This window comes from Lepisosteus platostomus, chromosome 1 (assembly GCF_059453375.1).
Source record: "Lepisosteus platostomus isolate fLepPlt1 chromosome 1, fLepPlt1.hap1, whole genome shotgun sequence".
Classification (NCBI taxonomy): domain Eukaryota; kingdom Metazoa; phylum Chordata; class Actinopteri; order Semionotiformes; family Lepisosteidae; genus Lepisosteus; species Lepisosteus platostomus.
This window is the reverse complement of record NC_142611.1, coordinates 67,266,866-67,281,612: the sequence shown is the minus strand read 5'-3', so window position 1 is coordinate 67,281,612 and position 14,747 is coordinate 67,266,866. Positions and strand designations below refer to the sequence as shown.

Here is a 14,747-nt window from a genome sequence, read left to right as displayed (position 1 = left end):
GACAGATCTGATCTAAGTAATTCGAGATCAACAAGCCTGACTATATTACGTGTAAAGTTGTAGAAGTGAAATGTAGAACTGAATTAAAACATCATCTGTATGTTAACTGGCTGTATGCTTAAGCAAACACTAAGGAAAATGTAAAAAGCCTGAGAAAAAATTCAAGATTAGGCAAGAAAAAACTGACACATCACAATGTAACAAAGTAATAAAGATGGCAAACAGAAAATTAGGATATATAGTTAAAAGTTGAGAATGTTAATTAATGTTAAGAGTGTAAATTGCACTTTTGCATCCATCCAAAGAGTATTTAAATATATATATTACTATTCTGAAATCAGATCAGTTAAGAACAATTAGCATTCATTCTTAAAGGTTTCAAGGAATGCTACACCGACAGGCTACATACAGTACCTGCACCTTGTGAAGTTCTGAACAGAGCAGACTATGAGGCAATTCAATTTCCCTATGGACCTGGGGTTCTGTCTGTGTGGAGTTTGCATGTTCTCTCTGTGTTCCCATGGGTTTTTCTCCAGGCTCTCCTGTTTTCTTCCCACAGTCCAAAGACGTGTTGGCAGGTTCTTTGGCTTCTGGGAAAATGGGCCCTGGTGTGAGTGTCTGTGTGCCCTGTGGTGGACTGGCATCCCACCCAGGGTGTACCCTGCCTTGCGCCCGTTGCTTGCTGGGATAGGCTCCGGCTCCCCTGTGCCCTGAATTAGAAGAAGCAGTTAGCAAATGGATGTATGGAAAATTCACCTGGGCTTTGAACATGTCCACCCAGGAGTCAACGTCTTTGGAATCAGCAGCAAAGCACCAACCTGGGCACAAGTGGAAACTATGGGGAAGTGGAGTGGAAACTGGGAAAAGGAAGACCTACCTTCCACAAAGGACTGTGAGTGACTGGCACAAGCCTCCCAGTTACGCATCAAAGCCGATAACCTGGATGAGAAGTACCTGGGTAACAATAAATAGCTACTAGCAGCTTAAAAGACTAGACGTCACCATTCTTGCGCTCAGAGATAGGCTGCCGCTGCTCAGAAACCTCCTTTTATTTAGTAGGTTGGGCCATTTTATAAAAAGGCGGTTGCTCAAAATTGAGTAGGGAGCCTGCCTTTACACTATTTCTCATGCAAATTCAAATGCTTGCATTTTTCATAGCCTGTGCAATCACATCAAAAGTAAGCTCACACAACTGCTGTATGAGAAGAGAGCTTCTGCTGTGGTGGTAGGGGCTTTGTGCACTTTACCACCACCACAGGAAATGGAATAAACAAGATGCTCTGCATAGATCGCTGTTTGCTTAGTTTAGGAAGGTAGTGTGTATTTTTGTATTGTCTGGGGCTGTGACCTCGGTCCCACTCACTGCAGCTGTTGTTAAGGATCCCAAGCGCCGCTTCAGATTTACGGGTCTGATTATTGCAGTTTGCTGTCCTTCCCACTGGCATACAGTGCCGATCTGTCTTATTACACATGCAACACCCAGCCTGGTCAACGCTGTCTCATGCTGACCTCTGACCCCTGCTCACAGCAACAGGTCGTGGTCCAATCACAGAGCAGCAGGAAACCAGCATGAGCTCCACTTCTACCACAATGTATCACACCACAATGCTGCGATTAAACTAGCTAGAAACAGTCTGCTTCTCGTGGACGTGAAAGCCTGCTGAGACTGAACCTCCTTCCAAAGGACTCAGGTAAATACCATCTCTCAGATGTCTGTGGGAATTTTCCTCATTTCAATGTTTTGTCTTCTTTCCCATCCATAAGGTCTGATAAAACTAAGCAAATAAGTAACAATGCAGATTTTTATGTTCCCTCTCTTTATTTACCTGCCTGAACTGTGCCTTTTGTGCATTTGCTGTAGATCTGATGTTTTGTTGTGGGCATGATTTTTTTTTGTTGTTGTGAAGTTTGGGAATTATTTTTTTTTTACATAACATAATTACAACCTTGGCTAAAGTTGTATTTAGATTTCTGAGGCAAGGAAATATTTGTCCGAGGGGTGTTGAGTCCAGTAAACTGGGTTGTCTCTGAAAAGCCCATATGCTCTGTTTTAGCCATGTGGATCAGGGGTCTTGTACGATGGTACTATAGTCCAATAGACCCTGGCCTTATACTGTAGGTCACCTGTTTTTAAAGATGAGCAACACCTGTGAGCTATTGAGGAACTCAGCTATATGAGCTATATGTTCAACTCAGAGAACTCTGATCCTTGAGGGCTGAAGAGTACACAGCCTTTAGTCCTGAATGATCTCTAATTAGATCGTTCACTTGTTGGATACAGAATTTTCCCATATCTTTAGAAACTGGCAAGTTATACAGTCAAGCAAAAAGAAACACAAGCTACAGCCACGAAGATGCTTCTGCAGCAGAATATAAAATATCCGAAGAACAAAATCTTACCCACTACTACAACTCTGCGAAGCTGCAGATAGATTTAGATCAGGGAAATTGCATATGTTCCCTCTAGCAAATGGGCTAGATGAGTCTTCATTTTACCTTTCTCATGGTAAATTCAACAGATAATCACTAGAAATAGACCACTGGATAGGCAGTGTATTTAGATGGTACAGGTATATTATTATCTGGTCCAGAAGACCTTATAGCCTTGGATCATGGGAATGTGTGTCAGACCTATTGCCTCTTGCTTTGGTGGAACATGGCTGTTACAGAGGGAGAGGCAGAGCGAACAGGATTATTGTGTGTGTGTGTTTAAGGGGGGGGCGGTTGTCTCTCCAGGGAAGTGTAAGAGACAGCTGTGATTCCGGTCTGCTCCAGACCTCCTCCCCTGCCTGGAACTTCCTCCCCTGTCCTTCCCCACACTGTGGCTCAGCCGGCTTGCGCTGCTCTGTGTGGGAGATGAAGCTACCCGCTGGCCCAGCGCCCTCTGGGATACCTGCTGGAGGACAGGGTTTCAACCCTGCCTCTAAACTGACAGACGCGAAAGCGATGCATTATAAGGAAAATCCAGTGTAAGCGGTGAATGATACGTGTTGTAATAATAATAATAATAAACTTTATTTTATATAGCGTCTTTAAAGGTGGCTTCTCAAAGCGCTTTGTTGTAGGACAACATCTCTCCTTGCTCCCATTTCAAACTGGCTGACGTGCCTGAAAGATGAGTCTCAGTCCTGCTGCTGGAGGACCCCTGTGTTTCCTCCTCCTGTGTGCTTTCAGCTTCTGGAAAAGCAGCCACAATTTTATTTATATTTATATTATATGTATTTATATTATTATTCGGGTTCTATGGGTATGTGCCCTTGCCGCTGCCACCCCATGGGATCGAACCCGGGTCTTCGGCGTCACGCAACAGGGAACTTGCCGGCTGAGCTAAGGGAGACCTCCCTCGGCCCAGGCAGCCAAGCTTCCCTGTTGTGCGCAGGGATGTATTCGTTACATTGATGTTGTGTACCAGTAGGAGGTGCTCTTCAGTCTGGACCAAGGTTCTGGAAACCAGTACGTCAGTATGGTGACCAGGGATATCGTGCAGCTGAAGGTGCTGCTGTATTTCATATCTTTATTCAAGCTGATCTGACATCCTGACATCCTCTCAGTCATTAAGGATCCCTGGGCCCTGCTCATGAGAGTAGAGGCGTTAACCCCAGTGTCCCGGCCCAACATTCGGGTCTCCGAAGTTTCCCTTAATTCCACTGGTGGAGCAGTTTCTCCCTCCTCCTCCTCCTGACCCGTCGTGGGCTCTAGCTGTCCCGGAAGGGTTATATGACCCCTGTCATCGAACTGCTGGTCTGATCAAACCTTTTCAGTCCGTTACTCTGCTCTGCTGCAGGAGAGCCGGGAAGAAATTCTGCAGTCAGGGCTCAGCTTGCTTATGAAGTCGCTGCTGTGTTTTCCGTTTAAGCAGAGTCCGTTTAGAGGTGTCCAGACGTGAGCGGGGCTGTGCTCCACTGGGACCCCATCACTGGGACCCTACACACCTGAATGATGGCAGGTGTGAGGCCCGCATCTTGATTTGGGGTTGACACTAATGTCTATGAGATTTGTTCTTAAGAGCTGTAAAAGCAGCTTTTAACGGTCAGCTAGAGATCAGCTAGCCTAGTTGACTAGTTGACTAAGAGCTCGGTTAGTCTGGAGAGCAGAGGGCAGAGGGTTCCTCCAGGACCAGGGCAGTGACTGTCGGAGTAAGAGGGAATAGGGAAGGAGGAGAGAATGTGCTTGAGACAGAGAAGGATACAAAAGGCAGTCGCAGCTCGGCAGCGTTTGGGAAACAAAAGGGTGGAGTTCTGTAGCGGGAAGCGGGCCTCCCTTCCTGCATCCGACATCAAGTCCGCTCCCAGCCCGGAGCGGAGGAGGAGCAGAGGACGGGAAGACAACCGGCCCGCCCGCTGTCACGGGTGACTCACGCTGCGGGTATAGCACAGCGACTCAGCGCGGCCGAAGGAAAGGAATGCCACGTCAAACGACATGCATGGAGACCGCGGTGCGGCCCAGGAAAAGAGAATAGTGAGAACGGGCTCTGCCCACTCGCGGAAAACAAGACCCCAAAATCCCACACAAACGAGCGCAATTACGCCGTTACACGGGTCTGCCGGTAGGTGGCAGCATTTCCCGCGCAACAATTTTCCTGCGCCGCATCCGTCGCCTGCTGGATAATGCATCTGTTAATGCTGGGCGGCTCGGCGGCCAGGGACGCTGACCCAAACCCACCAGGTAGCGGCCTGCGGGCGGACAGCACGGCCCCCTGCCGTTCAACTCTTGAACTCTCTCTCCGAAGTTCTTTCCCACTTCCCCTTAGCTGTCCGGTACCTGCCGACTACCGGTCTCGTCGTGTCTTGAGCCTTAGACGGGGTTTACCAACCTGACCTGGATGAAGGGGTTTCTAGAGTGGGTGGCTGGTTTCACGCAGATACTGATGCAGACTCAAACCTGCCAGTCTGCAAGGAAGGCAAAGACGGCAGCAGTCCTGGAAGAACTGTATGGTTTCTTTATAGGAAGTGCTGTCCTGCTGCATTTTGTTTTTGCTAATTCCGTCAGCCTTCACCTTTCTAAAACGTGTATCGTGTCTCTGCGAGTTTCAATGCAGTAAAACAACTCGGTAAAAGTAAAAGAAATTCATGGTGGAGACATCTTCCACAATGGTTAATATTTTTAAACTTATTCAGTGTGAACTCTTACAAGACGATGACCAGATAAGCTTTATTGTCCCTTAGGAGAAACATTTTTATCGAAATATATTGCTGCTGTACATCTAAAAACAGTACACATCACGTCTGTGTATGCACATACAGAACGCATTATATAACAACAAGTAGTCATGACATATTGCACATACTGCATTACTTAGATGTTGCATAATTGGTTTATACTGATACCCCCGTGTAATTTGTACTGCTTTAATAAATAAAGGAAGCCATGAATATTTGAATCTATTTGATCTACATTTGGGAATCCTAAAATGTTTTCCAGAGAAAAGAAGGTCTTATTCAGAATGAGGAAGAATCTGATATACAGGATTTGTCTGCCTGTCTTATCATGGATTGTTCAAAAATTGTCCACAACTAGGAGTGCAGCTTGGCTCCCATAATCTTTGGCAAGGTGAAGGTCAGCTCCAGATCTATCTCCCGTCCTCCAGAACCCAGGCTCATACAGTCTGTGGAAGCTTTTTTTTCAGTTGGGAGGCAGAAAAACAAATAAACAGGCTTTGTAATAAAACAAAAAACCGAGCCCCCCTTAGGGCATGCTGGGGAGGGTTTTAGCCCACCTTGGTGTTCAACTCTTTTATCTTTTTTTTCTTCCAGCAGTCCTAAACTTGAATATCTATGCAGAACCAAAGGTGATCATACTGTATGTTTCACCCCCTGTGATCGTCAGAGAGCACAGAAGCAAAAAATAGCATTTTAATTTCCTGACTGTTTAAACAATGTCTTTAAAGTGGTATCTCGTACTACACAAGCATCTCTGCTTCCATTAATCTGTCAAAGAGCCCACTCGATTTTTAATTTATTTAGGAGTTCTACAATTTGTTCTGGTGACATTATTTGATGCCAGAATGTTCCGAACAGAATGACCCAAGTGTAGGGCTGCAGAATGTGAGAGGGGGCACAAATTAGTGTGGCACCATGTCCGTGTCCCTTTCCCCCCCCTCTGCTTAAACATAAACACAGTTCCTGTTGTCTTTTTTTTCCCCCACTTGATCTGCTTTGAGAAAATTCTGCAGCATTAATTCTTATCAGATTGATTTAGAGGCCTGGAAAATAACATCCCACTCAGAAACAACTATGGGGCACAGGTATTGGAATATGTGACAAGACAAATAAAACTAAAGAAGAACAGACTGTTCAAAATATTTATATACAGACCCACGTAGTGGTTTTAAAGAAGTACGGTGCCTCTGTTTGCTATTCAATTCCATAGTCAGATTCCTGCATTCATTCCTGGTAGAGTTCAGCCTTCTGTGGCCTCTTCTTTATCAGAAGAACCACTGTTTACATTCCCAAGAGCAATAAGTTGTAGGAACACCAGATTCCTTCTCTCTCCACGCACTTGTATCTACATCACCACCCCAGAAAGAAACGTCAGTCATATGGGTTTATGCCATAGCTACTGGCCATTAGCGTCCTCACTGAGACAGTCTTTTACATGGAAAAATAATCGGCCCCCTTGGCACTGAAGTGGCAGTAAAGACAAAATAATGTTCCCCATGTGTGAAACTCCCCAAGAGAGCACACAGCGTAAGCACTGCAGGAATCACAAGGCTGTCATTTAGTTATGTCTGGTAGGACTTATCTGTATCAGACAAGGTAAAGCATCAAATGTCACAGATTGGTTGCATGAACTGTGAAGCAGTGCAGCACGGTGGAGCAGTGGTTAGCATGACCTGCTGCCTCGCCGTGCAGGGGCCCTGGGTTCGGTTCCAGACCAGGGTGCTATCTATCTGCGTGGAGTTTGCATGTTCTCTTCGTGTTTTGTATGGGTCCTCTCCAGGTGCTCTGGTTTCCTCCCACAGTCCAATGACATACTGGTAGGATCATTGGCTTCTGGGAAAATTGGCACTGGCATGAGTGTGTGTGTCTGCGGGAATGGACTGGCGTCCTGCCCACGGTGTATCCTGCCTTGTGCCCGATGCTTGCTGGGATAGGCTCCGATTCCCGTGGTGACCCTGAATTGGATAAAGTGCTTAGAAAATGAATGGATGGAACTCTAAAGCACAAAAAGCCTTACTCCATTTGGTCTGCTCACTGACTGAACAGTATCATCGGGTTGGCATTGCTGCACATTGTATATAGCACACCAGCGCCTCCTGGAGTATTTCAAAATGCAGAAGTGTGGAGTTTGGCAGCAATGATCAGATTCTGATTGGATCAAATTGCAGCTGGGGTGGTTCAGAGCAGGGTGAGGAAACCTTCCTCACCATTGGTGTGGCAGAATGTAACACAGTAGTATAACAGTAATACAGTAGGTACAGTTGTAATACAATATGTACATTGCATGTACATCTGGCAGTTAACTACTCTACTCATTTGTGTGGCACTATGTAATACAATAGCAGTGTGAAAGTGTGCACCCCACTGCACCCCATCGGGCCTGCAGTAGCGGTGCTGGACCGACTGCCAGCAGGATTAGGTTATCTCTGCAGCCGCTCCCCGTGACGGCCTGGCGCCACGCTGTGTCTGCTCTCCAGTCGACACCTGAGCTCCCAGCGGCTGGCAGCCAGGGAAGCAGGCAGCTGATTCCAGCGTACCGATACCGTACTGGTCTTACAGTAGGTGGCACCACCTTTCTTTATTCTCGGCCTGCAGCGCAATAGCGCAGGGGTTTAGCAACAGGATGAGTCAGGCAGCACGACTTCTGCGAGAGCAGCAAACAATTGCAGATCCCAAGTGTTTAAAAACATTCCTGCACAATATTCTACTTGGTAAATCTCTGCTCATTTTTAAGTTTTTGATTACTGTGATTTACTTATCAAAGGCCTTTTTTTTCTCAGGCCGCAGTTCAAATAAAGAATGCATTAACTTTTTTTTTTTCCATTCAAGACTGCTGTAACACTCCCCTGTTAGTCACTACTCGACTAACAAAACGCAGAAGAAATGTGTCGTCATTAAAAGTGCTGATGCTACAGATGCTCAAACTAATGGAAATAAATGCATGTTGATAGCAGGCTCCAGACTAACAGGTTTAATGATGTGCCACTGTGCCTGCCATTATGGCCTCTCAGTGTGAGACATAGCATTAGAAGTCTGCAAACTCCAGAATATTATGTAGATGCAAGAGCAGTGGTCTGCGCAGTTTCCTTTTGAGTAAGGCCCCCTGTACTAGGACACTGAAGAGCTCAGATTTGTTTCAAAGCCCCAAGAGGAACTGTGGGAGACTGGGACGTCTTACATAACTTCCAAGGGCAGGAAGGAAAGTACACAATGGCTGGGGTCATTCCACTGTTTGTGTTACACCACAGGCAGGGGAAGAAAAGAAAGAGTGCTGGGAAAAACAAGAGAGCTGTCCACTACTGCCGGTGGCCCCCGCGCCCTGAGTTCTCTGCCTCTGCATGCTGTGTCCTCTGAGTGGCCTCTGTGCTCGGTGACACTTCTCAGGGAAAAGACAACCAAGACTCAGAACTAACAGTCCACCCCTCCTCCCACCCCTTCTCTCTTTTTCCCCAGTCACTGCCAGTCCATTTACCCAACTGCTTGTCATCCGCTCACCTCTAAACCCAGCGAGGACCATGGAGGACTCGGAGCACCATGCAAATCCTACGCCCACACCAGGAACTTCTGCAGATCAGGAACTCCCGGAGAAGCCCGACTGTGCTTCGGTAACAATGGAATCATTGTTGTATTAGAATTGTGGAAAACATCTGAAGGAGGAGATACAGAGCCTGCCTTTAAAATAGATTACAGGGGTAATAAAAATGGGACACAACACCAAGCACAAAACGGAGCAGACACAAACATCTGCATCTGGTTTAATGAGATATAGACCTACTTGACTAACACCTGTGATACAGGTGAACTAACATGAGGCAGCCTGGATATGAGCCAACAGTCATGTGGGAGGCTAATGTTTACACCATAGGCAAAGACAGGATTGTGGGAAAACAAGACAGTTCCAGAAAAAAAAAAAACATCTGAATTTTTTTAAGAGGTGCTCATTTTGATACAGTGAATATATAATGAATGCATATCAGTAATAAGCTGATGCACACTCAGGCCTTGGAGAAAACTCACATTATCCTATGTGAAAGCAAGGGCTGGCTCATCATCCTTCTGTGCTAAAATATTTAGCCGACAGCTAAATACTGACTGACAGCACGACCCCATGAACACGTGCCTTTCAAGAAGGCTGTACGTTTTTTAACATCTCCTGTTACTATTTACTGCGCCTATATCAGAAATCGGTCATATACACAATGCACGCAGGCACGTACACAAAACATACCAGTGTCAGTGTCCCGAGACTTTCAGATTCTTGTGGGCCTCCAGGCAGAACGATCTATTGATTTCTGGGCAGAAAAAAACAAACAAACAGTTGCGTAAGAGTTTGCCTGTTTTGGTCATTCAGATCGCCTTGTTTCCATGTCATGGAAGTCACTCTGATAAAGGCCGCAGAGTGTCTATGCTAAGCCACTCTGAGCTGTGCTCTCAGAGTCTTAGAAGGGTGCAGAGGTGCGAGATTGAAGCAGAAGTCCCAGCGCTAGTGTCTCAGATTCTCACAAAACATGAAAGAGACCAACTCATATCTTCAGTTTCAGCCACCAGCCCCGTCAGAGAGGTCAGTCAATTATTTGCTCGACTGGGAACTAATTTAACATTTGCCCCTGATCTGACGCAGTGTGTGGCTGTATAAATCCATAGACACCCGCTATCTATATAATAGTATATCTTTGTACGCTGGCAGCCCTGTCGTTTGAAGTGCGGATCAGTGCTGTGGACACGTTGGCTGGGTGTGAAAACGAGGGGGTGTCCCGAGGGTGCCCCTCTCATTCAAGTTGTCTTCATCTCTCCGCAAGCGTCCATTAGAGAGGACAGGAGAGGCACAAAGGAATGGGAAATAAAGGATGTGGACTTCAGGACTGAATCTGGATGCTGGCGTTCGTCTCCTGAAGTACACAAGCACAGCTACAAAACCAGAAGGAGCCACTTGGTCTATTTTCAGTTCACCTCGGTTTTTGGTAGCTAAAAGGTCCAAGGATCATCTAGCCTGGTTTAAAAGAGGAAGTCAGGGTGCTGGTTTTGGTAACATGGCTTGGCAGCTTGTTTCATACTTTCATAATAAGCTGCTCTACAGCCTTATTGGGATATTCTGCATTGAGAAAAAGCGAATTCGGCGTAAACAAGAGAACCTTTAAATCTAGCGTTTGTTTAGCGACAATCTCTCGCTTTCTGCACAGGGGGGCATATTTATTCCTCACTGTGCCTTGATCATTGTACATCCTACCCCTCCAACCGTCCAGCTCTGCGGAGAATCAACCGTGGTATAGCTCTGAAAACACCAGCTTCACGCACACGCACTCAGCACGGGGCGGAGACTTTTCTTGAGGGGACAATGTTGCTTCTGGGCCTGTTGTCATTTCAGTCTCGACTGCAGCGCATGTCCGGTCTCTGACAGAGCTGTACACTCAACCTGGAGCCTGGTGTGTTGACTGAGACCCCGGGCCTCAGCTCTGCCCCGGCCGCAAGCCAAGGAGACGAGTTTAGAAAATAAGGACCCTTCTCGCCTTCATCCGCTCTTCTCGCCCGAGAGCCGTGGTGTGACGCTGTAGTTCCTCAGAAGAGCAGGGTCTAATACAGATGCATCTCACCACTCTCCCCAAAATAAAGATAAAGAACATCTATATTTAGTTTAAAAAAAGTATTGGTATTCGTATGTGTATCTATATTTACCTGCGGTGAGGATTCACCAAGGTTATACACAGGCTAAAGACGCAGTAAACACTGACTGAATTGAGGCTTAGTGGCTTTGCGGTTACACCCTCCCCTGCCCCCTGACCGCCCCGGCGCGTTATCTACCCGGCTCCACCCGCCTTTCTGGGGGCAGAAGTGGCAACGCCCGGCACGGGAGGAGCTGCTTACCCCCCTGACAGGGTTACAACGCAGAACACGAAGTTAAAATCCGGAACCAGACCGATCCATTCTCAGCCCGCAGCAGCGCACATGAACCAAGCTCTCACAAAGCGCTTCCACCCCAATATGGCGGGGTGAACGATGACCAGGGAAAGTACTTGCATACTTGGGGGGGTTGCCAGTTTTCCTTTAATTACTGCGATAACTTCGTTTCAACTTGCAGGGCTGCCACTCCATTCTAGCTGCACGGGTCCGTCTAAAACATCTCAACTTGTCAAAGCAAATGGCCCTACCTATCACAACACCTAGAAAATGTACCCCTCTGAAATCTTCGATGTCGGGGGATAAACATAAGTTGCATTTTACCAACCGCCTTTCTAGGGGTACGCATTAGATGTGTGCTTCAACCGAACATGCCAGTAAGGGGGATCGTCTCTTTTTTTCGAAAATGTAATAAAAAAATAGCTTTCAGCTTCACGTGTAAAATTTTAGAAGTGCGCGGGAGCTCGCCAGACCACAACTCGCCTTTCTAGTTCTTCAGCTCCAGCGGGCATTTCACGCGTGACGCGTGAGCACTTTTCACAAGTCAGACTCACAAGTTCAAGTTTATTGTCATTATACTCATATACAGGTATATGGTATAACGAAAAGCTATTTAGCTAGCTCTCGGACATAAGTAGTACAAAGAAAAAAAAAACAACAACAACAATTGTATAACAAAAGAAAGACAGAGTCAACAGGTAGAGTGCAAAGAACAACAACAGGCGATTTTCGGAGTGGGGGCCGAGTCTTCTCCGAGCGCCGGCGTCCCGCGGCCGAGCTCGCCCTGTAAATATTTGCTCTGCTTGGTACAAGGTGTGCGTCTGAGGTACAGAGAGTTACGAGCTCCGGATACCCCCCGCAGGCGGTTGTCTACTGTACATCTTTACTCCGCATCTGCAGCAGCAGATCAGCTCAGGACGTGCTGAATTCAGACGAATTCTGCGCTGGTTCTTGGACGTGTCCTTTCGCCTTCTGTCAGCAGCGGAGCCTCGCTGTTACTGGAGCACTGGATGCCGAGAACTGGAAAGGAGTAACGTGGAATTTCCCTGCACGATTTGGCGTTTTCTTGCCCTTTTTCTTGAGCGCCTAAGGCTGCTGGCATCAGGGTTGTCGACACCTTTAAACCCCCGTGAACGCGAAAAGGGAATAGTTCAAACTCCCGCGTCTCGAAATACCGCGTTTTGTAGATATTCGATATAAACATTATATATATATAGCGGCCAACTAACAGTAATAAGTATGTAATGGAAACAGCTTTCATTAGAGTATAACACATAAATTAAGAAATTACTGGGATTTGTCGTTTGCAAAAAGCGCGACCAATGTATATAGCCGCTGAACAGAGAAAGTAGTGAGGTGGTTCCTTTGTAAAGCGTTTCTTTAGGCATCGCTCTGCCGCTGCAGTTAAGCATTATTTAGTGTTGTCTGGAACCCAGCCCTCCAGAACGAACTTCAAAGAATTGCTTTCACAGGTTTTCCAGATTTCGCTTTAATCTTGCCAAGCCCGTGCTACAACCTGCCGGAGAGGCGACGGAGGGGACGTTTAGCTCCAAACGCGGCGCTTCTTTAATTAGAAGACGCCTGTGACGGACCCCCACGCAGTTCGCTCGCCTACTGTGCTTCGCGTTGCTCGGCGCGGCGGAGCGGAGCCTGAGCGAGTGTGTTAGGCGGCGGGTGGGAAGGCGTGTGGGCCGGGGAAGGCAGCGGCAGCGGCCCCTGGCGTCCAGTCTGCTGTGCCGAGTGCGCAGACACTTCTGCCGGAGTCCCGTCTACCTGCCGGCGATGCGGGCGCCCCGTGGAACACCCTGCCTCGCCAGGACGTCCCCCCGCCGCGAGACACTGCCACACGGGCGCCCTGTGCCCACGAAGAACGTCGGATGCGGGTGTTAACAAAAACTGGGGAAGTTTTTCACGCAAGAGACGCCAGAATGCATTTGTTTCGGAGTCACAATTACCGTGTCTACCCAGACCGCTGCACGCTGGAGACGGACACCTCACCCATCCGCGGGATCAGCTGGGTACGTTTTACTTTGAATTATTGGATTAATCGCAGTCTTTCCTCTGCTTCCCGCTAACACCACACACATTACGCATTTTGTCTGGTGTGGGATTTATTTAGGAGCGGCGAAGATACTAAATTGTGTCGGAACCAGCTTTCAATCACGGATAAGGTAAACCGTTCACTTGACCCAATTAGTTATGTGACGTTCAGAAAAAGGTGCAAGTCTCCGTACAGTAGTTTGCCTTGGAGTATTTGCGAAGGGTACGTAAACAGTATGCTGCCTGCTCAGATTCTTCTCCACGACGTCGTGCTGCTGTCGCAGGCGCTCTTAGGACGAGCAGGTGTTTTCGATCTGGGAATTAAATGCCCGAGTTGAAGCAGCTGAACCACAACTAACACATCGGTTCTGAAACCCTCACCGGGGCGGGAGCGCATTACAAGTCCTACCGTATAAAGAAGCCCCGACAGTTTCAGAAACTCTCAGCTTATGATCACATCCATTTTCTATGTCCTACAATACATCGTTCATTTTTAATAACACCGCGTCTATGTTGTGTGCAGGTCGTTTTTATAGGTCCTTAGTTTACGCTGATGTGGCCACCTCTAACGCGCTTGGGTTACTTTCCGATGTTTGCCTCGCTGTCAGTGTTTTCCTAGAGCATTCCTGCACTAGACTGTAGGGAAAACAAGCAATTTGTGGTTAATAAACTGAAAACGATAGTATCGCGATTATAACAGTTGCATGAGATAAGTTCAATTAGAAAGAACACGGGAAAAAACAAAGCACGATGATGACATTTCCGAACTATTTATTCTGCAGCGTCCAGTGTTTTTGCAGACTTTCCCGTGCGCCTTGCACTGTGGAAGAGAATCGGACGTGCACACCTCAGGGTCTATAAGTTTGACAGCCCTGCGATCGGTCTTCTTGAGAGTATTATACTCTAAACCAAAGCGCCTTCGCTCATCTGCCTGTGTGTCTTAAGAGCGAAGGCTGTCGTCTGTTGTTGAGGCACTGGATAATAAACGCACGCTGTTCCATTTCCCTTCCTGCTGAAATCTGAGAATACGACGGCAACGCGTGGAAGGAGTCAGCACTCCGGCTAAGAAATGGTTAATCTACACTGACTTCTTGTTTACACTTCCAATTACGGCATAAAGCCAAGCCCTTTAGCACCTACTGTGGCAGAGATGAGAGCTGATCAAGGCGGGTGTTAGTGGAGCAGGTTGTGGGCCTGTTGTTAAAGCAGTACGGTCTGTGTTGTAAGTTTAGACATGGCAATGGCATCAGTCGTCAGTCGGGGGTTCTGAATGCAGTTTTTGTGCTCGAATGCAGCATGGTGCAAGCAGCCACCTCCTCACCGGTCCCTGCTGGCTCCCGCTGAAGTGCGAGATGATAAAGCACAGGGGGTGGAAAGTTTGCCTCCTCCTCACTCCCCCGTTCCCGGGCTCGTCCTGCTCCGTCGGGGGCAGATGAGAGGGGCTGAGAGATGAGAGACCCACTCGGGTCTGCCTCTCAGCTCAGCTCAGTTTATTTGTCATAATAATAATAATAATTGCTTACACTTATATAGCGCTTTTTTCTGGACACTCCACTCAAAGCGCTTTACAGGTAATGGGGACTCCCCTCCACCACCACCACCAATGTGCAGCATCCACCTGGATGATGCGACGGCAGCCATAGTGCGCCAGAA

The 14,747-nt window shown here is 47.4% G+C and overlaps 1 protein-coding gene and 1 long non-coding RNA gene across 10 annotated transcripts in view; one reads left to right on the top strand and one right to left on the bottom strand.

The window, feature by feature from the left end:
• Positions 1–1,464: 1,464 nt before the first annotated feature.
• rapgef3 (Rap guanine nucleotide exchange factor (GEF) 3) overlaps positions 1,465–14,747 on the top strand; it is a 53,061-nt gene continuing 39,778 nt past the window's right edge. Inside the window, exon 1 of one of the 4 annotated variants that reach the window (XM_088633768.1) lies at positions 1,465–1,691. Coding sequence is in view for 3 of the 4 variants with exons in the window: in XM_088633767.1 (XP_088489893.1) it covers positions 12,932–13,072 (141 nt within the window). In the remaining variant the exon portion in view is untranslated. Of the gene's footprint in view, positions 1,692–8,629; positions 8,765–11,957; positions 13,073–14,747 lie in introns of those variants that run through there. The other 3 variants (XM_088633766.1, XM_088633767.1, XM_088633764.1) reach the window with 3 other exon arrangements.
• On the bottom strand, positions 5,138–11,765 carry LOC148678542 (uncharacterized). Of its 6 annotated transcripts, none has more exons than XR_015939202.1 (4): positions 10,455–11,765; positions 9,388–9,451; positions 8,655–8,806; positions 5,138–7,114 (listed from the first exon to the last, which is right to left on the bottom strand). It is a non-coding gene; the product is annotated as an uncharacterized LOC148678542 (long non-coding RNA). The 6 variants fall into 6 exon arrangements; XR_015939203.1 differs by having other exon boundaries at positions 10,461–11,765; XR_015939204.1 differs by having other exon boundaries at positions 10,573–11,765.